We start from the raw sequence: 20,846 nt of genomic DNA, 5'->3' as shown, positions 1-20,846 counted from the left end.
GGGCCATGGGTGTGGGGACAGCGTTCTGTGGCTGGGGACTGGGGTGCCAGTGGAGGGGAGAGTCCCCTGCATCTCCCTCCTCCCAGGATTCTCCCCTCCCCCCAGGGAAACCAGCCCGTGCCTACCCTGGGGACGCGCAGGGATGCCCCCCCTGAATAGGGAAGCCCTCCCCCCCCCACATAGGGAAGCCCCGCGCCCATGCCTGCCCCAGGGCCAACCCCTCCCCACACGCGCACCGGGAAACCCCCTGCGTGCCTCCCACAGGGCTGACTAACCCCTCCTTGAGGTAAGTAGTGGGGCTTCTCGGGGGTGGGAGGGAAATGGGGGCGGGGCAGACAGGATGCCTCGCGAGCGACTGGTCGAGGCCTCGCGATCGACCTGTTGGTGACCACGGGTTTATTAGATGCTGAGCTTTTGTGGACCAGACCCACTGCCTCAGATCAAATAGTGGAAGAAAATTGTCACAACCATATATACCAAAGGATACAGTTAAAAAAATGATGATCACATATGACAAGAACAAATCAAATTTCAGAACAGGAGGGGGGATGCGGGGGGGGGGGGAGGTAGATGTCTGTGAGTTAATGGTATTAGAGGTATCACTCTGCTGATACCCTTATTGGACCTAACCAAGTGAGTTATAAGATCAAGAACACATATTCCTGCGCATCCAGAAATATAATTTATGCTATCATGTGCCGAAAGTGTCCGTCTGCTTCGTATATTGGACAAATGTCTCAGACATTTCGCCAAAGGATCAATGCCCACAAAACAGATATTAGACAGGCTCACAAAGAAAAAACAGTTTCTTGCCATTTCAACCAGAAAGGACACTCTCTCAACGACTTAATCACCTGCATCCTGCTTCAAAAGCCTTTTAAATCTGCACTTGAAAGGGAATCCTCTGAACTGTCATTCATGCTAAAATTTGACACTCTACGCTTGAGTCTCAACAAAGACTCTGGCTATCTCACCCAAAGACTCTGGCTATCTCACCCAAAGACTCTGGCTATCTCACCCATTACGAAGATAGCTTCCGCAATTTTCACCTCTAATACCATTAACTCACAGACATTTACCTGTGCGGGCAGACAGCAGAGCGGCTGGCGGGGACGACCTGCGGGTGCGGGCAGACAGCAGAGCGGCTGGCGGGGACGACCTGCGGGTGCGGGCAGACAGCAGAGCGGCTGGCGGGGACGACCTGCGGCTGATAGGAGCGGCAGCAGACAGCCGGTGGAGCAGCGGCAGGAGCAGCCAGCTGGCAGCCAGGGGCGTGGACCGAGACGGCTGGCGGAGCCGGACAGTGGAGGCGGCTCACTGGATGACAGGTGGACTGTGGCAGAGTGACTCTCGGCGGCGGTGGCAGTAGAACCCCACGGAGAGGCGGAGTCATCGGCAGACCATGTAAGGTGCATCGATCCCCGCCCCTCCAGGTTGGGATGGTGAAACCCCGCCGGGTGAACTTTTGAACCCTGGGACGGCACTGACCCGGGGCAGAGACTTTTGGGCTGTGTCTACATTCCTGATTTTAAGAGGAATAAGGGATCTTCCAGAAAAGCCTTTATTTTCCGAAAGATCCCGTCTAGACTAGCGCTTTTCTCCGGCAAAGCCCCGAGCCGGAAAAAAGCGGCAGCCATGTTCATGCAAATGCCGCGGGGGATATTTAAATCCCCCGCAGCATTTGCAATTCTGACTTGTCTCATTAGCATCCCTTTTCCGGAAAAGGGTGCCAATGTAGACACAGCCTTGGGGTGTTGGACTTTTGGGACTTTGGGGGCATTTGTGGCTGGGGAGAGGGCCTTTGCTCATGTTTGGTCTGTAAATCCGAGTTGTGGTGTGTTCCCAATTTAATGCTGATGTCGGTTACCTCATGTTATTAAAAGTTTGCTGCTATACTGAAGCTCTGTGCTTGCGAGAGGGGAAGAATTGCCTCTTTGAGGCACCCAGAGGTGTATGTAAGATTTCCCAGGTCACTGGTTGGGGGCTCGAGCCGGTGTTGTATTACCTTGTTGGGAGGAGACCCCTAGATTCTGAACCTGGCCCTTGCTGCTATTTACTCGGCCTGGCAGAAGGGTTACAGTTAATTCCTGTGTCTTTTCCCTCCCTTGATCATTGAATTTTCTCTGCTTTCTACACTCTTCAGCTCTCTCGCTTAACACTGCAGGTTATCCCCTTCCATCGCAAACCTCTCCTCTCAACTCCTCAGGTTCCTCCCAGCACTTAACACACTTCCCCTGCTCGGGCACCCTGCTTTGCCACCGTTAATTGCTCTTGCAAAAGCTGGTGCAAAGACCCGACCTTCCTTCCCTTTTGCTCACTGACATTCCGAGAGCCGTCCTCGCGGCTGTGCTGAGCCAGAGTCTCAATTCAGCAACTCCTGTTCTCAAGTGGCATTTTCTGTTCCTTGTTTTTTGCCTCCTTTCCAACTGCTTAATCTTAGGTGTCTTCTCAGAAAGCCATGAACACACCCACACACACCCACACACACACACACACACCCACACACACACACACGGAACGGTCTTTAAGAATACAAGAAGGGCCATACGGGGTCAGACCAAAGGTCCATCCAGCCCATTATCCTGTCTGCCAACGGTGGCCAAAGCCAGGTGCTCCAGAGGGAGGGATCACAACAGGTAATCCTCACGCAATCCCTCCCCTGTCACCCATTTCCAGAGAAACAGAGGTCAGGGACACCATTCCTACCCATCCTAGCTAATAGCCATTGATGACCCTAACCTCCATCTTTTTTGAACCCTGTTAAAGTGCTAGCCTTCACCACATCCTCTGGCAAGGAGTTCCACAGGTCGACTGTGCGCTCAGTGAAGAAAAACTTCCTTTTGTTCGTTTTAAACCTGCTGCCTGTTCATTTCATTGGGTGACCCCTAGTTTTTATATTGTGGGAATAAGTAAATTACTTTTCCTTATTCACTTTTTCCACACCAGGCATGATTTTATAATCAGATCAGATTAGGTGTGCCACTCATCAGAACCAGGCATTCTGTTGTCTCTGTGCTGCTAGGCTGGCAACCCTGATTTGTCAGACCAAACCCTGCTGCCTACCAAGGTGCCCATACAGGCCCCCTGTTCATTACCAACAATGGGGTTAGTAAGATTTGAATTTATTCTGTGATTAAAGAGACCTCCACATGAGTCGGGTCAGCTCAATCAGGTTTATTACGTAATTCGCTAACTAGACTGTTCCACTCTGTCCAGCTTATCACCTTTGTTGGGGCTCATGTTGCCTTCAGCACCCGCCTGCCTCATCTCCGTTCACCCTTGGCATCCCCCAGAGCTCTGCGCCAGGCAGCCCTGCCCAGCTGTGGAGGGCTAGGCCTGGTCCCCTTCCTCCCCCTCCCCCCAGAGCACCGGCTTAGCGTGGGCCCTTCCTTCGACACATGGTACCTACACAAAGATGCCCTGCACAGCTACGCTACTCGGGGCATAATGCTAATGATGCGACCACGTGCTTCCTCTGCATCCGGCAAGATCCGAGGCGACCTCTCTCTCTGCTCTTGGGTTTTACTCTCAGCCAGTCTGTCTGCAGCAGGGACATGGGAAGGGGACCTCTAGGCAGCTTCTGTCTTCTCTCTTGCTAATGTCTCCAGCTGCATCTGTCTTAGCTCCCAATGCTGCCACATTTTAAGTTTATGATCCCAACTCCCACCTGTGGGTTGGTTTTTGAAAGTCGGTTTTTTGGTTTTTTGAGTGATTATTTCAAATCCCACTGCTTGGGTCTCAGCCTTAATCTAGAGTAATTCTGCCTCGCTTGTATCTCCCCCCAAACTTTCATCCTCTCCGACTCCAAATCTTTTCTAGCTGATCCCTCCCAGCACTTGCTGGCCCTGCCGTGAGGCCAGTGAGCTGTGGGCAGCGGGGGGGAAGAAATTCCAAACTCTGTGTGACGTGGCGTTTGCGTTGGTGGCAGTTTGCAACTCAGCGCATGGTGAGCCTGTGAGAGGAGCGTGTGCTGTGCTGTCTTGGGTCTGAACGCCATGGTGGGGATTTGACACAGAGCTGAGCCCAGCCCCTGGGAGATGCGCTCTGCATGGGCCTGACACTCGGGAATGGGCCGAGAGAAACTAAGCAAGGCTGGGCCCCTCTCCCCTTCCATGCAAGAGCTGGGTGTAATGTACCGTTGGGTCTCACTTTCCATCCTCATTCCTTTGCCTGCAAGGACGTTGCAATGTGGGTGGGACTGGGACTGACAGGCAGGTCCCCCAGCACCTTCACCCTGCACGCCCAGCGTGGGGAGGGTGTCGGGATGCCCATCAGTCCCCAGCCACTCATCCCAGAGAGGAGCAAGTCCCCAGGCCCCGTTTGTCTGGCTTCCTGGAGGCTCCGGTGCACATCTCACAGTCCCCACACGAGGGCACTGTCCCGGTACCCGCTCCGCTCCTTGACATGCAGGCCGAGGAGTGTGACTGTAACAGCCAGACAGCTACAGGCAAAGGGGTCACTTCCCTTCGCTTGCCACCACGAATTACAGCGTTGACACAGTGATTTTGGATGAGGGCCACGTGGTCCCTTCCAGGCAGAACTGATAGGAACTCAAGTCGCAGTTGGAATCCAGCCCTGGTTCATGAAGGTCATTATGCGCTGATAGAGGGAGGGGGCTGCTGAGGGTTGGTGTCCCGAAGGGCTGAATGAGCCCGGTAGATTGAAGCCCTCGGGCTGCCCCAGAGCCGGCTGTGATGGGTGGCAGATGACCCTGCCAGCTGCTGGTGCTGGCTGTCCCGTGGCTACGTGTGGCTCCCCAGACACCAGGGCGGACATGCCCGCGTCTTTCACCAACGTGTCATTGACTTACCCCGGCTGCATGAGCAGGGCTGGTTCGGCCAGGGCTGCTGTCCTGCGGGGATGGCAGATGCTGGTGCTGAGTGTTCTTTCAGGCGGAGGGTCACAGCTGGGGAGGCTGGGAGCCGGGTTCCACTGCTGCGGAGGGAGAGGGGTCCAAGCGGGTGTAGGTGAAGGCAGCCTGGAGCGTCAGGGAGCCTTCAGGGTCACCTCCACGGGGAAATGGTCGCTGACAGCCAGGGCCTGCATGGGAACAGCAAGTGGGGACACAGTGTAACAGCTCTGCCAGCTTAGCTCCACCTGGGGCTATTCAGCAGCGTGTAGCAGGCACCTCTCCCTTCTCCAGCCTCGAGACTGGCAGACAGGGCTGTAAAATCCTGTTAAACATTAGAGTTACCGGCTTAAACGGGGTCCCACGGGCAGGGGCAGTTCCAGCCTGGCCAGGCTGCTAGGTAACCGGTAATCGATAAGCATCACACGATACGGCTGATGCTTGCCGGTTAACCGCTGACATCCTCACGGCCAGCACCCCCGGCTGGGCCTCATTCATGGTGAAGATCTCCTAGCTGCTGAGAATTCCCAAGCAGCGGTTCCCGGGGGAGCCCTGACGCCCCGGCTTTCAAGCTGTTGGTTTCGAGGTAGAGAAGGTTCTAAATGCACTAGTCAGTGCTGGGTCTCTTGGTCCTCACCGGGCCTGTCACTGCTGCAGCACCCGGCATTGGCCACTGTCGGCAGACAGGACACGGGGCTGGACGGACCTTTGGGCTGACCCCGCCTGATGTTTTCCTTTTCCTTGGGGTCCTGCAGAGTCAGAGACTCCTGGCCACTAGAGACACCTGGTTTTACCCCTGCAAAAGGACATGAAAAATAGTCTCCCCCCATCCCCCCCACACACAGACATCTGCCACCCTTAGATGCTGCCGGCCTAGCGTGTGTCACACACAGAGAACAGGCGGGGAGCTGGGGTGGACAGAGGTCATTGGTGACCTGCAGGCATCTGAAACTCCCCGTGATGAAGCCCCGAGACTCCCCCTTTCCCGGGAGCGGCGGACATCCCTGTCCTTCCAAAATGTTGTCTAAACAAGAACACATGGGCCTGGCCAGAGGCCGGGTCCCCCTAGAATGCCTGTCCCCCGGGGAGGGAGCGTCAGCGGAAGGAAGAGCTCCGCTGTCTAAAGGAATTAAATATTTGCTCTCGGGGGCCTGGCCAACCGACCTCGTCTTCATCCAGCTTGAAAACGCGTTGGAAATTGTAGACAGCGGCCGACTTGGGCACGATGCTTTTCTTCAGCTTAGGGCCACACACCACAATCCTGCAACACAACAACCCCCCCTCGGGTCAAGGCCCTGCGCTTCCCAGGGGCTCTCGTTTCACAGTCGGACACAGCGAGGAACAGCCCCGACTCCAGTGAGCTGGGGATGGCGTCGGCAGGGCTGAGACACAGCGAGGTGCCAGGCTATCCTCCGCTCTTCTTCCTGGCCCCACGTGCCGCCTGCTCTGGCCCGCCTCCGAGAGCGGCTCTCTGGTGAGAGGCTGGAGCTAAGACCTATGCCGAGAAACCCCCTCCCCAGGCTCCCGCTGAGCTCTCCTGGCTCGGCCACGGGAGGGAACGCAGGCAGGGGCAGCCAGCAAAGGCTGAGTCCTCTCTGCGGAGCTGCTAGGTCAAAGGTGCTCAGACCGTGGCCTGTGGACCACCAGTGGTCTGCAAGCTCCAGTCAGGTGGTCCATGGACCAGGCAGAGCTGCCCACGTAATTAGTGGCTCCCAGATGTGGCTCCACTAGTTAAGTTTCTGGACCCTCACATGTAAGGAGAGGGGGTGGCCTGGGGGAATAAGGGGAGGATGGAAGGGGGCTGTGAGGTGAGGTGGGGGAAATAGAGGGAGGTGGGAGGGCAGTGGGGGCAAGAAGGGGGGATTTGGGAAGTGCAGGGCTGCGGCAGCCAGAGAAAGAGGTGACTCCCCCCATCTCCAGGGCTGTGAGTGGGGAGAGATGGCCTGTCCTGCCGAGCCCCAGTTCTGTGGCTGCTGTTGGGGAGAGAGACTCCTCCTGATAGTAAAATATGAGCTTTTATTTGTAGGCCACAAAGGGGTTTTAGATGGCGTCTCCGTGCTGGGAGCCAGGCGGGAGGAACGTTAAGGCCCCCGGGCTGCGCGGAAAGGCGGCGTCTCACCTGTCGTAGGCGCAGTCCGACTTCCCGACCGTGGTGTCCATGGTGTCGGGGATGAGCCACTCAAACACCTCGCTGGTGCGCAGGCGGATAGACTCCCAGTCCCCTTTCCTGACGTAGGAGCAGTCGGCGTTGAAGTCTCCCAGGAATATGATGTTCTGTGGAAGAACAGCCTGAGTGGGCTGGGTGTTGGGTGCCGGCAGACACTGGGACAGGGCTGAGAGCTGGGCCGAGCTCCCTTACGCTTTCAGTGTCGGGGCCTGGGTGCTGGGCCCTCTGGTCTGCACCACGAGGGCTCGGTGAAAGGCAGAACTTCCCTCCCAGCGATTGGGTGGCCAGATGGTTTAACAAACGATACTGAACACCCCTCTGCCCCCCCCCCCCCAAAAAAAAAAACCACTGGGAAAAAATTCTGTTGAGCGAAAAAAAAGGGGGCGGAAGACCAAAGTTGCTGAGAAAAAAGAAAGGGGGCGCTGCTCCTTTAAATGGCCCCACGCTCATCACGCCCCCGCCAGACACGGCAGGGGAAAATTGTCCCCGCCGGGCTTCCATCCTAGGGGAACAGGACATACCAGACATTTCACACGACCAGTATTTTCTGTTTTTTTACTGGACTGGGAACCCGAATAATGGACAATCCAGGCAAAAACCGGACACCTGGCAACCCTACCCAGGGAAGGGCCGAAATCCCATTGATTTTGTCTCGAATTGGGATGAAAAGTCAAAATGTCAAAGTTTTACCTGGAATGGAAAGTTTTGATTTGGAAAAGTCCATTTTGGGGGAGGGGAGGCAGATTTTAAAAGGCTGCCACAGTGCCTCATGGGAGCTGTAGTTCAGGTGCTTTTTCCCCCCTCCCGTACCCTCCCAGCCATCACATCATGGTTTGGCCAGAGGAGAGGCTGTGGTGTATCATGGGAGATGTAGTCCATCTGGAGATCCCCTCGGGGAGAATTGGTAATGAGGTACCGGAACTACCACTCCCATGAGGCACTGCAGCAGAGCCTGCAGATGCAGCTTCATGCCAAACCTCAAACTGAAACGTGTTGATGCCGTTCGACAGCCCAGACCCCTGCATTTCGGGCCAGCGGGATCCTGTATCAGCCAGTCCCTCTCCATTTTCCTGCAGGAGAGCCCATGTTTTTCCCACAAAGACTTCCCCTGAGGAAAATGTTGATTCAGAGAGGGGCTGCCGATACAGGCCAGGCCCTAAGCCCAGAGCTCGGCCATTGACAGGCTCTCCAGGCGGGATCCCGGGGCCCTTAGAGTCTGTATGTAAATGGCCCGGTCCGTGCCCCACGGAACCAGGCCTGCTGGAGATGGGAACGGCCGTGGTCTGCCTCAGAGAGACGGGTGCATTTTCTGGCATTTATGCGCCATGGAGCCGGACACGAGGAGGCTGTTTCCATGGGGGGCGAGTCACCCTGCCGCTGTCAGGCCATGCGGCATGAGGGCCAGCTCCTCTGGGAACCAGATCTCGCTTGAGCACGGCGGGCTCGTTCCTCGCCAGCGTGGTGGCCCAGAGGCAGCAGCTGATGGGACTCTGGGGGTTCCAGCCTAGCTCTAGGCAAGGGGGAGAGGGAGCGCCAGGCTTGGCCCAGGACCCTGGGGCTGGGTTCTCTGCCCTGGGCAATGCAGGACCTCAGATGAGAAGTTCGGAACAGCACTTCTGGCCTCATTAGCTGTGGATCTAAAGCCCCCTTGTACGTTCACACGGTGGTGGATTTGCACCGGATGCAGCAGCTTACGTCAGTCCCCCACTTGTTGATGACGTCCAGGTAGACATCGTAGAGGGCGTCGATCTCGGCCACAGCCTCTTTGGGGGGCGTGTGCAGGGGAACCAGCACGAACTCCCGCACCTCTGCCGGAGACATCAGGTAGGGTCATCCCACGGACACATCCCCAGCCATCGCACGCATGCGTGCACACAGAAAGCCATCATGCTCATACAGAGCCAGCTCACTCACGGACTCATACCCGGCCATAGCACGCGTGCACACAGTGCCATATCGCACACATACAGAGCTAGCTCACTGAAACCGACACTTCCTCAGCCATCGCACACACATGAAGAGCTAGCTCACTGACATGGACACGTCCCCGGCCATCGCACGCGTGCACACAGAGAGCCATCGCACGCTCATGGAGAGTTAGCTCACTTGACATGGGCACGTCCCCGGCCATCGCACGTGTGCACACAGAGAGCCATCGCACGCTCACGGAGAGTTAGCTCACTTGACATGGGCACGTCCCCGGCCATCGCACGTGTGCACACAGAGAGCCATCACGCACACACGCAGAGCTCACTCATGGACACATCCCTGACCATCGCACGCACGCATGCACACAGAAAGTCATTTCACACATACACAGAGACAGCTCACTGACACATCCCCACCCATTGCATGCATGCACACAGAGCCATCGCGCACACACACCGACATTTCACACATGCACAGACAGAGCCATCACACACACACACAGCCATCATGCACATGCATGTGAACACACGCCCAGCATCATAATATACACTCACACACACAGAGCCATCATACGTGTACATATGAACACATGCTATCCTGTGCCATAAGGTTTGTGCACCAGCTCCAGTAACGCCCCCAACAGCGCTCCCCCAGGGTGTCCTGGCCTAGTGGGGACACTCCCGGCTTTCTCCCTTCGTCTACACCTGCAAGTGCCCTGTCCCCTATTGGCCAACGCGGCCAGAGAGCTCCCCGCCCCAGCGGCTGGGCGAGAGCCGGAGCTGAGGTCCAGCCATTTCACGATGTCCCCCAGTGCCTCTCGCTCTGCAAATATGCCAAATCGCAGCAGAACGTGACTGCAAGGTCCAGTCCTCTCTGTACCCGTGGCTGGGGGAGTGGACCCCCCGGCACATTTCCCAGCCCTGGAAGAGTCTCCCTGCCCTCCGGCAGCAGGGCTTGAGCCTGGAGCAGGGGCCCTGGGGCCCTCCCTGCGGGAGGCCATGACAATGCACCTGTCCTGGGGTCATTCATCTGCCACCCCCTCAGCTCCATGTCTGAGCCAGTGCATGGCTCCCCTCAAGGAGGCGGCCTGTCAGCCTGGCTAGTGGTACAAACTGGGGGACGGGCCCTGCGTGGGGCTGGGCAGAGCTGGGTCGCCCCTGCCAGCAGGCTCAGCTTACTTGAGTTGGGGGACGAGAACTTCACGATGAACGGCTCCCGGCTGAAGCTGTTGCTTGGGTCTGGGTACTGGTACGTAGCCACTACAGACACCGACTGCGTCCTGCATGGAAACGGGGAGGGGAAGATGAAGAGGGTGGGAAGGGGGCTCCAACTATTTGTGTCAGAGGGTTTGGCTTGTAGGGGCTCCCCACTACCCCTCAGTCCTGACTCCAGCCCCCTGGCTCCCGCCACACCCGCTCTGCCAGCTAGGGTTGCCAGAAGGTTGAAACAAAAATACTGAACATCCTTCCCTCCCCCTCCCCCAAAAAAAACACCGGAAAAAAATTGTTGAAGAAAAAAAAGGGGGAGACCAAAGTTGTTGAGCAAAAAAAAAAGGACTCTAAGACTTATTAAGCAAAATATATATATATTAAAATAAAACAGCATTAAAACAGCATGTCCCCTTTAAGAGTGAGTGCAGGGATAGGCAAGGAGAGTGGTTGAGCACTAAGACCCAGGGGAGTCATTGCTTCCCCTTGGTCTTTTTGCCGGCTGCCATTTTGTGCCAGCAGCTTTGCGGAACCAGGTAAGCATGGGGCCTGGGGTTGGGGGCCAGGGGAAGCCAGGCGCTGAGTGTTTGTAGGGTTGCAAGGTGCCCGGCATTTTTGCCTCCTGGCCAGGGAAAAATCAGAAAATACTGGACATCTTAGGTGTCTGGTATTTTCTGAATTTTTTTACCAGACAGAAGGTGAAAATACCAGACTGTCCGTGTGAATACCAGACACCTGGCAACCCTACTGCCAGCACCCCTCAGTCCTCCCGACCAGCCCCCTGATAGCCCAACCTAGGGCTCCCCACCAGCACCCCTCAGTCCTCTTCACCAGCCCCCTGATAGCCCAACCTAGGGCTCCCAACCAGCACCCCTCAGTCCTCCCTACCAGCCCCCCGCTAGCCCAGCCCGGGGCTCCCCTCGCAGCTCTGCTCCCCCACTGTCAGCAGCGTTGCTCCCATTAACACCGGCTCCGGGCTGGCAGCTGCCGAGCCGGCTCTCCGGGAGCCCTGTTACCTGTAGATGAAGAGGTACATCTCCTTGTAGTTCTCCGGGCCCAGGGGCTCGCTGTTCTTGTAGCTGTACTCGTACTTCGACGCGCTGGGGGGACGCAAAGGAGAACAGCGCTGACCTCCCAGGCTGGCCTCGGCTCCAAGCCTCACGCACTCCCGGCGTCAATGTGGTGCCCCTGGCCATGCCAGGAGAGCCAAGGCTGTGGGTGCAGGCCTCAGACAAACCCTGCCAGTCCCCTGCCAGCCATGCTCTGCCCCGTGCTCCTCGTGTGGGGCTGAGGAGCGGCCTGGCCCTAGGCACGCAGATCTCCCTTCGGACACCAGCTAACTAGCCAGCCACAAAGCTCTTTTGCCCGCGTTTGCCCCTTTCACCTGCTGGTCTCAGCCTGCCCTGTCAGCTGGGCCTTCTGTGCCCCCCCAATGACTGCGGGGGCTGAAGGAGGGTCTCACTATTGGACCCGAGTCCCAGCCTGACTTGACCCACCCTCGGCAGGGATAGGCGGCCCTGATCCAGCCTCCCAGCTGCAGAGCCAGGTGGCTACTCGGTCTCTGCTTGTGCGGCCTTGTTAATCACTAATGGGGGCTGAGACGGGGGACCCCTCCCCCCCGCCCGCCGGCTGTTACCTGTTGAGCTGCTCCAGGAGGTTGTCCACGGCGCTGAGATCGGTGTCCCGCACCTCCTGCACCAGGATGATGTCGTACCGCGACAGGATCTGCGGGAGCACGTGGGCGTCTGTCAGGGCACGGGCGGCAGGGCCTAGGGAGGGCCGGCTGTGGCCGGGGAACAGAGCGCTGGGCTCTGCGGCCGAGGACGCCGGCCTGGTACATCGTGCAGCTCCCTGGCAGGCTACGGAGCTGAGGCAGTAGCCGGCGCCTGGGCCCTGCCGCTGGGGCATGGATGTCACCGCCGTGGCGGGGGAGCCCCGGGGAGGGGAAGGGGTTTGCCAGGCCTCTCGGAGCAGCGAGGAGCCAGGCCGCCTGTCGCAAAGCCCAGAGCCCTGGCCGTGCCCCCTTGGAGCTCAGACAAGGAGCCGCACCGAGCAGCAAACCGGGGCCTGCCCTGGGGCCCGTCCCTGCCTGGATGGGTGCGCAGAGCACAGCAGTGAGGAGGCTGCTTCTGCCCAGCCGAGGCCCAGGTTTGGGTGGGGTTGGGCCCAGCTCTCTGGCTCCCCCTGCCTCTCTTCTGGCTCTGCGCTGCTCCCTTGCCTGTTCCACTGCAGAGCGCCCAGCGGGCCGGCAGCCCGGGCACCTCCTGGCTCGGTGCTATTGGCTTGCCGGGGGTCAGAGCCGGGGTCGCCTGGCGGGTGGGACCTGAGGGGACGCAGAGGGGCTGTGGCCGGGGCTGGGCTCAGCACCAGAGGAATGGCCGGGGCCAGACCCCACAGCTGCGGAGCTGTCTGGGCTGAGGGGAAATGGGGGAGGGGTGCGCTGGGCTCCAGGAGGTGCCAGTGTCCATGGCTGTGGACCCCTGCTCCCCCAGCCCCTCCTCTTCCTGCCACTGGCCCCTCCCAAGGGAGGCTGGAGGGGCTGTCAGTGTGGGGCCTGGCTCTGCGGCTGGCGGGGTGACCCCAGGGATGGGTACGGCCCGGCCTTTCCCAGCCGTTTTCTGCCCACTGCCCTGGGAACCAAGCAAGGCCCTGGGACATCCGCTCCCTGGCTGCCTCCAGCAGGACACCCTGGCCTCAGCGGCCGCTCTGCCTCCCCCCCACATTGTCCACCAGCAGAGCCTGTCCAGAGTAGCTGGGGGGGCCCCTTGGCCTGGCCTGGCAGGGGGCGCCCCTTGTTCCCTAGCAGCGATAATAGCTGGTGTCAATGGCAACAAGCGGGGCAGGGCCGGGGCTGCCCGCTCCAGATACTAACCGAAATAACGTGTCCTCCCTGCGGCCCCCTGGCTACCGGAGAGTTTCCTGAGCTAGGCCTAGAGCCAGCGCTGCTCCGTCCCAGTCTTGACCCCCGACAAGCCGGGATCTCGGGCAGCCTGGCATACTCACTTTCACAATGATGCCCGCTGTGGTCTCGTCGGACAGCTTTTTGTCTCCAAAGGCCCTGATGTTGAAAGCGCCGATTTTCAGGGTGGCAGCCGAGCCCAGCAGGTGGGCCAGGGCCAGAAGGGCCAGCGCCGGACTCATGGCTCCCATCCTGCAGGCAAGAAGGGACACAGAGTCTAAATTACACTCCACCTATTACAGCTCTCCAGAAAAGCAGACCGTGACGTTATCCCTCATTTGTACAGAAGGAAACTGAGGCACGGTGCTGTCACCCAGTGGATCAGTGACAGAACTGGGAGAAAAACCCAGGAGTCCTGGATTCTAGTCACCTGTTTTAGCCCCCAGGCAATAGTCTCAAAAGCTACCACGGGTATGGGGCGTCCTTTCTGTATGTCAGTGTTTACCTTGGCTGCAGACAGGGTTGTAACAAGGGCGGGGCAAGCTGCGTGCTTGCCCCAGGCATATCATAATCCAAGGTGCAAAGACTCAATAAGTAAAAATAATAAGCTGCAAAAGTAAAAAGTGAACATGCTAACCTCAGGCGAGGGGGCGCAAAAATACCTCGTTCTGGACTGGCTACAGGTTCACACTAATCCTAAAGGTTGGGAACTCCCACTTCCTCCCCACTCAATGTTCTTGCTAATCTTGTACCATCCATGTTCGGAATAAATTTTTCTATGTGCACCACGTAATGTGCACCACCTGTAGAAACAAAAACCTAGCTGTGGGCACTGTCTGCTAGTAGGGTTGCCATGGTTATATGGCCCCATGTGTATAGGATTAATTGCTAAACCGTGAGGGGAGGGAGAGAATTTGACAGTAAAGACAAGGGTACTCATATTATAAATGAGAAAATGTATTGCTTTTTCCTCTAACCCCTGTTTTAATGAGAAAATTAGTTACAGAGTTTTCCCCAAGCTTTTTAGAGTGAAGGTGTATGCTGTACCTGTGACATTGTGTACCCCGTGTTCCTCATTTATATAGAACCGTGTCAGTGCATCCAAAGCAGGGCATATGTTGTGTCGGGACAGGTTATGAGCTGCTGTAAGTTGCTGTTCTCCCTGGCGCTGGATCACGCTAGTGCACGTGAAGTTCTGAGAATGTGTTGTCAGGTTGTCACTTAAAGGTGCTGTGGGTTTGGGATGCGCCCTGACACGAGCTCTCCAGAGACGGTGACCAGGGAGGTACCCAAGACCTGCGGGGGGGTGCCGAACAGGCATTGCCAGCGGTTGTCCAGCACAGGCGTTGCAGTCAGTGACTCACTCCCAGTAGGGTGTTGCTGAGTCCCAAAGTGAAGCCATGCCCAGTCCCACCAGACAGGCCTGGACGTGTGCTCCCCAAGCACTGGACTAAGGCAATAAAACAACACACAGGCCCATGCCTGGCCCTTCCTCTTGCCCCCACCTATGCTGCAAGCAACAAGGACGCTCGGAAAACCTGAACAGCGGTGACTGGCCCCGGTTTCAAGGGTGAATCCTGGGTACTATGAACTGCAGTAGCCAGTGGGGGAGGCAAACGGTTTGCTCAGGCTAAAGGCTGAGTGGTTAGGGTGAGTGCTTATGTTTTATTCTGGTGACCACTGTGACTTTTTGTCCATGCGTTACAATCACTGCATAGCTGTCTTTGGTTCAGCCGTTTCTTTCCCCCGTGAGTTTGACTGACGTGGTTGGTACATCGGCTCAGGCTACAAAGGCTGGTACATGCCCACTTTCCGTTGACGAGAGGGGGCAGCAATTAAAGCAGGTGCCTTATTGAAGTGCAAGGCTGGGAGGGTTTGGCTGGTGCCTTTTCTCCCTGTGATTCAGGAGAGGCGTCGGGAGCAGGCCTCCACTTTCGCTGGGCGTGGGGCTCCCTGTGAGGTTGTGCTGAGTGATCGCAACGCCTGGAGGGGTTTGCTGCTTGTCACTAGCCAAACATTGTGGGAAACAGTCTGGACTGGAGAATTGGGGGCGGGGGGCACAGCGGTCCCGTAATCTCAGGCTACACCCTGGGGATCCCATCACAATGCCAGGCAAACTTTTGCCAGTGTTGAAACACAACAGGCTTTCTAATGGCCAGCACATTTTAAGCACAGCAGAGAGGGAAATAATATAAAATAGAGCCCCCTTGAGTTTATAGAAACCCGCTGCAGATAATACACGTGTAATGACAGCGTATCCTAGGGAGATACAGGCAGAAACCTTTTGAATGTTTGGGGTTTTTTTCAGCCTTGGAAGAAAACATTGTCCTCACTCTGCATTTGTAAGCAACAAGTAGCCAGAGGCAGTTTTATTACGAGCTGCAGCAAGGGAAAAACTGGTTCGGATGGAGGGGGGAGCCCCCCCGAGGCAGATCTTCAAATACAAGCAGCTATGAAGCAGTTTATATACTGTCCATTAAATAAAATAATAATAAAAATTAGTCTCCTTCCCATTACAAACACCAATGGCTAACAGTGATAGAGATGCAGCCGTGTTAGTCTGGTGTAGCTGAAACAAAATGCAGGACTATGTAGCACTTTAAAGACTAACAAGATGGTTTATTAGATGATGAGCTTTCGTGGGCCAGACCCACTTCCTCAGATCCAATAGTGGAAGAAAATAGTCACAACCATATATACCAATGGCTAACAGTTATTTTAGTTCCACCCAGATGCTCCTTATCCCAAGGTCCCTGCCAGAGTCAGCGTTCTATCCTTATCTCCGTATGGAGGCGAGAGGTGAAGGCAGCGTCTTATCGTCTTCTTACAGCTCTCGCGTTGGCAAGAATCAGAATTGGCCTTGCTCTCTTGCTAACAAGACTAAGATGACTGCACACAAATTCCCTTCTTCCCTTTTTCTTGCCTCCACTTAGCTTTAACACTTTGCAACATTGTTTCAGGTCTGGGGTATGCCCACAATAAAGGAGGGGCAGGCCTCTGTGTCTCAAGAGACACAGGATCCAAGGACACTCAGGTGTAGAAAGGGATTTCTGCATTCAGCCAGGTCTGATTGGTGTATGGATGCTTAGGTCCTGGAACAGTAACCATGCCAGGCGTTCTTTTGCAGTCAGGCTGAGGCTCTTGCTGCAACCCTAACTTGCACAATATCCCGAAAAGGGTGAGTTTCATAAAGACCTGACACATGATAATGGGCAGGCTTTTTAACTGCTGCAAGCACATGGCAATCGGTTATTGCTCCAGGTTCCCTGCCGAGAGACTGTCCACTGGCTGCACACAGAACAGTGAGCTAACTTAACCCTGCTGCACTAGTGGACTGTACAGTCGGACCCCAGCACAGTCGATGGTTGTGATAACAGGTTTGCACAAAGCAGTGTGCAAAGTCCCCGTTCCTAGGAACGCTGGCAGCAGATCAGAAAAGGGAAGAGGATTACTTACAAAAGTTTCAGAAATGTTTTCCGGAGAGGTGGGGAGAAAGGAGAGTTGTCTTCACAGCAGATAAAAATAACAACTCCTGTATCTGTTCACTTATTAAACCAACAGCCTGTAGTGAGTAACCCATATGAGTAATATGCAAGCAACAAAGTATTCTAGACATATTCCGAACACTTCAATTCACTTCCATTTACTTTTTCTCCTTCCTGCCCTCCCTGCACTTATTTTGCAGGTTTGAAGGGTGGCGAGTAGAGTTTGTTTCCACCTAATTGAATTTACTAACTTCATTTTGACACATCAGGCCTTGCTTTGTGTAAAAGGGCATCTGTTTCAAAGGCAGGCTGTCATTGACATGTGAGCGAGTAGGTTTTATCCACAAAAGCTCCTGATCCTATTGTTAGTCTCAGGTGCCATAGGACTAGTCATTGTTTTTTATTAGTTACTTTGGTTTCCAAGATCCATTGCTTAAATATAAAACAAAAGTTTGAGGACTTCAGAAATGAATGGCTTTGGTTTATATTTGTCATGTTTTAGGAATGGCGTCTGTGTATAACAAGTCTTAATGCCCATTAGAGCGAACCCTGTTTGTCTAGATTTTTTTTCCCACAGACAAAACCATTTAACGGTGCCTCCCAAGAAAGGCCAGTCCTCTTTATCTTCCTACAACATGTTGGCTGCTGTCCCCAAAGTCCAAGTGATGCTGCTGCCTTTTGCTTTCCAGAGTCCCTTGTCAGCTTTCTTTCTTGGAACCAAAATTCACACAAGAATCGCAACTTAAAGATATCTCAACAACTGAGGCCTTTCACCTTAAATTAAAGTACTACCCTGGGAATTGCTTGAATAATACTTTAACGAGGCTAACTTGTCTCATCTATACCATTGCATCTTCAAAATAAAAAATGTTAGCTCCTTAATTATTAAAGAAAGTTGATTTGTAGCAGAATTCTTTGAAAGCCAATTTACTTGGCACACAAAATGCACATGCACCTTCCTTTTTAAATAGAGCTATATGATCAGGGAGGCTTCATTTCGGTCCTTTAAATCTTTCACAATTGTGCAACTTTATTGCCTCCTTTTGATTAAAATCTGAATTAATTAATGGAGCCTTTTGTTCCCCCCACGCCCTTATTTCAGGCTTGTGATTCCATGAACACGCACACCCATGGCCTCAGGGTGTGGGGCGAGGGGCATGAATCACGCCAATATACCAGTTTCCAAAACCATTTGATGGCAAAATCAATTTTCCAAGCCATATAGTTGCCTACCAGGAATTTCTACCTGCTTTGCAGCCAATAGCCAAATATATCTTTCGGGTCGGTCTAAAAATGTGCTAACATCATAGAGCTTTTCTTTTTAAGCTAGTCATTTTGGTTGGTTTAGGGTTTCCTTTTAGGGGTGTTTGTCGGGATCCATCATCAGGCTGATTTGATCTTTATTTCAAGCTGGTAGAAATGACCAAACTGGTTTTAAAAAAAAACAAGATGGAGACAGTACCAGGTAGGTGGTTCTTTCTCAATTTCTCCTTCATGACAGCTACCCAGAGTTACCTTGTAGATCACTGGTGTTTCTTGGAGTTGCATAACTGCATTTTCTTTCTTCTAAGGAGCTCCTGAGAGTCTATGGTTAATTCCTGTGTCTTTTCCCTCCCTTGATCATTGAATTTTCTCTGCTTTCTACACTGTTCAGCTCTCTCGCTTAACACTGCAGGTTATCCCCTTCCATCACAAACCTCTCCTCTCAAATCCTCAGGTTCCTTCCAGCACTTAACACACTTCCCCTGCTCGGGCACCCTGCTTTGCCACCGTTAGTTGCTCTTGCAAAAGCTGGTGCAAAGACCCGACCTTCCTTTTCTTCCGCTCACTGACATTCTGTGAACCGTCCTCGCAGCTGTGCTGAGCCTGAGTCTCAATTCAGCAACTCCTGTTCTCAAGTGGCATTTTTTGTTCCTCGTTTTTTGCTCCCTCTCTTAACTGCTTAATCTTAGGTGTCTTCTCAGCAAGCCATGAACACACACACACACACACACACACACACACACACACACACACACACACACACGGAACAGACTTTAAGAACACAAGAAGGGCCATATTGGGTCAGACCAAAGGTCCATCCACCCCAGTATCCTGTCTGCCAATGGTGGCCAAAGCCAGGTGCTCCAGAGGGAGGGATCACAACAGGTAATCCTCACGTGATCCCTCCCCTGTCACCCATTTCCAGAGAAACAGAGATCAGGGACACCATTCCTATCCATCCTAGCTAATAGCCATTGATGGACCTAACCTCCATCTTTTTTGAACCCTGTTAAAGTCCTAGCCTTCACCACATCCTCTGGCAAGGAGTTCCACAGGTCGACTGTGCGCTCAGTGAAGAAAAACTTCCTTTTGTTCGTTTTAAACCTGCTGCCTGTTCATTTCATTTGGTGACCCCTAGTTTTTATATTGTGGGAATAAGTAAATTACTTTTCCTTATTCACTTTTTCCACACCAGGCATGATTTTATAATCAGATCAGATTATACCAGACATTCTGTTGTCTCTGTGCTGCTAGGCTGGCAACCCTGATTTGTCAGACCAAACTCTGCTGCCTACCAAGGTGCCCATACAGGCCCCCTGTTCATTACCAACAATAGGGTTAGTAAGATTTGAATTTATTCTGTGATTAAAGAGACCTCCGCATGGGTCGGGTCAGCTCAATCAGATTTATTACATAATTAGCTAACTAGAAGGGTATAGTTACCACAAGTCTGTGAGCCCGATGCTACAGCCGCCAACAGGTACCTCGCCCTCTGGGTCTGGGTCTGCGCGGTGCTTATGCCTGACTTGTACTTCTAGGCCGGCTGTTTATAATTCTCTTGGTTCCCCTTTTCATAGGAAACCACATTTTGTTTCTGGGACATTGCACAAAGTTCCGAGCACCTGATGTGGACACCTGCCCCTTCCCGCCCGCCAAGGGCATTTACGGTATAGACGGTACTGCTGGCGGTGGGGAAACCCTGCTTGCGAAATCAAGCCTGCAGCCTCTTTCTCCTCTTTTCAGCCAGCTGGTCTTTTCCCTCCTCAGGAGTGTAGCTCTCGAGGCGCCGGGGGAGGGTAACCTCAGCCCAGCAACCGGCCCAGTTCACTGGCCAGCGGGCAGGATGCTTGTGTGCACTTGCTCCCAGAATGGAAAGTGAAACTGGGACGGGAGCAAAGCTGCCCGGTTCCAGGCAGGCCCCTGGACCAAACTCTGCATGGCTGAGCGTCGCAGCCTGGACTCATCTCCACAGCCTGCCCTGGTCCAGCTAGTCACCTTTGTTGGGGTTCATGTTGCCTTCAGCACCCGCCTGCCTCATCTCCGTTCACCCTTGGCATCCCCCAGAGCTCTGCGCCAGGCAGCCCTGCCCAGCTGCGGAGGGCTAGGCCTGGTCCCCTTCCTCCCCCTCTCCCCAGAGCACCGGCTTAGCATGGGCCCTTCCTTCGACACATGGTACCTACACAAAGATGCCCTGCACAGCTACGCTACTCTGGGCATAATGCTAATGATGCGACCACGTGCTTCCTCTGCAACCGGCAAGATCCAAGGCGACCTCTCTCTCTGCTCTTGGGTTTTACTCTCAGCCAGTCTGTTTGCAGCAGGGACATGGGAAGGGGACCTCTGGGCAGCTTCTGTCTCCTCTCTTGCTAATTTCTCCAGCTGCATCTGTCTTAGCTCCCAATGCTGCCACATTTTAAGTTTATGATCCCAACTCCCATCTGTGGGTTGGTTTTTCAAAAGTTGGTTTTTTGGGTTTTTGAGTGATTATTTCAAATCCCACAGCTTGGGTCTCACCCTTAATCTAGAGTAATTCTGCCTCGCTTGTATCTCCCCCCAAACTTTCATCCTCTCCGACGCCAAATCTTTTCTAGCTGATCCCTCCCAGCACTTGCTCCAGGCTCATTTCTCGCATATCTGTCCTTGCCCACCTGGATTCAGTCCCGGCCCAAGCTGACATGTAGAAGCCAACCTTCCGTCTAGATATTTCCATTTCTTCCAGCGGCTCAGCAGGTCTGTCTAGCTGCTGCGAAAACACCTGCCCTTCAAGAGCGCAGCCAAACCTCTGCATTCATAACAGCCCAGCCTAAAGCTACAGAGACCCCGGGACCTGCGAAAAGGAAAAAGATGCTGCAAGCGAGAGGCTAGCGCTTACTGTGTATGCAGCTCCCAGGCGTGGATCTGGAGGGAGAATTAGCAGGAAGCCGCTCAGCTGATCACAGACAGCCCACAATCTACTGCCCAGACGGTAGAACGAGACAGAAACTTCAGTGCACCGCTGGGTGTCTGACTGATGCTTCTGGCGACAGGGAAGACAACACTCATCCCT

At 54.6% G+C, this 20,846-nt stretch overlaps 2 protein-coding genes across 5 annotated transcripts in view; both read right to left on the bottom strand.

Annotated features, from left to right (window-relative positions):
* Positions 1-4,935, bottom strand: part of LOC142818570 (deoxyribonuclease-1-like 2) — a 19,127-nt gene extending 14,192 nt beyond the window's left edge. For both annotated transcript variants that reach the window (XM_089782224.1, XM_089782226.1), the window contains exon 1: positions 4,811-4,935. In XM_089782224.1, the coding sequence (XP_089638350.1) occupies positions 4,811-4,821 (11 nt within the window). In that variant the 5' untranslated portion in view covers positions 4,822-4,935. The remainder of the gene's footprint in view (positions 1-4,810) is intronic.
* Positions 4,901-20,846, bottom strand: LOC102443598 (deoxyribonuclease 1 like 2). 3 transcript variants are annotated; one of them, XM_075899142.2, is made up of 9 exons: positions 20,673-20,846; positions 13,157-13,304; positions 11,790-11,878; positions 11,170-11,253; positions 10,124-10,224; positions 8,712-8,824; positions 6,969-7,123; positions 6,014-6,110; positions 4,901-5,040 (listed from the first exon to the last, which is right to left on the bottom strand). In XM_075899142.2, exons 2-9 carry the CDS (start codon positions 13,301-13,303, stop codon positions 4,987-4,989), a joined length of 840 nt encoding a protein of 279 aa, XP_075755257.2. In that variant the 5' UTR covers position 13,304; positions 20,673-20,846; the 3' UTR covers positions 4,901-4,986. The 3 variants fall into 3 exon arrangements, with proteins under 3 accessions (XP_075755257.2, XP_075755258.2, XP_075755259.2); XM_075899143.2 differs by lacking the exon at positions 20,673-20,846 and adding an exon at positions 19,244-19,358; XM_075899144.2 differs by lacking the exon at positions 20,673-20,846 and adding an exon at positions 13,483-13,627.

This window comes from Pelodiscus sinensis, chromosome 15, assembly GCF_052426305.1.
Source record: "Pelodiscus sinensis isolate ZL-2025 chromosome 15, ASM5242630v1, whole genome shotgun sequence".
Lineage (NCBI taxonomy): Eukaryota > Metazoa > Chordata > Testudines > Trionychidae > Pelodiscus > Pelodiscus sinensis.
This window is presented reverse-complemented; position numbering and strand designations above follow the sequence as displayed.

Coding starts and splice junctions, on each gene's coding strand:
- LOC102443598 (XM_075899142.2), bottom strand. CDS start 13,303: ATGGGAGCCATGAGTCCGGCGCTGGCCCTTCTGGCCCTGGCCCACCTG. Junction 10,225..11,169: donor ATGTACCTCTTCATCTACAG/GTAACAGGGCTC, acceptor GTTTCCATGCAG/GACGCAGTCGGTGTCTGTAG. Junction 7,124..8,711: donor TCAACAAGTGGGGGACTGAC/GTAAGCTGCTGC, acceptor GTTCTTCCACAG/AACATCATATTCCTGGGAGA.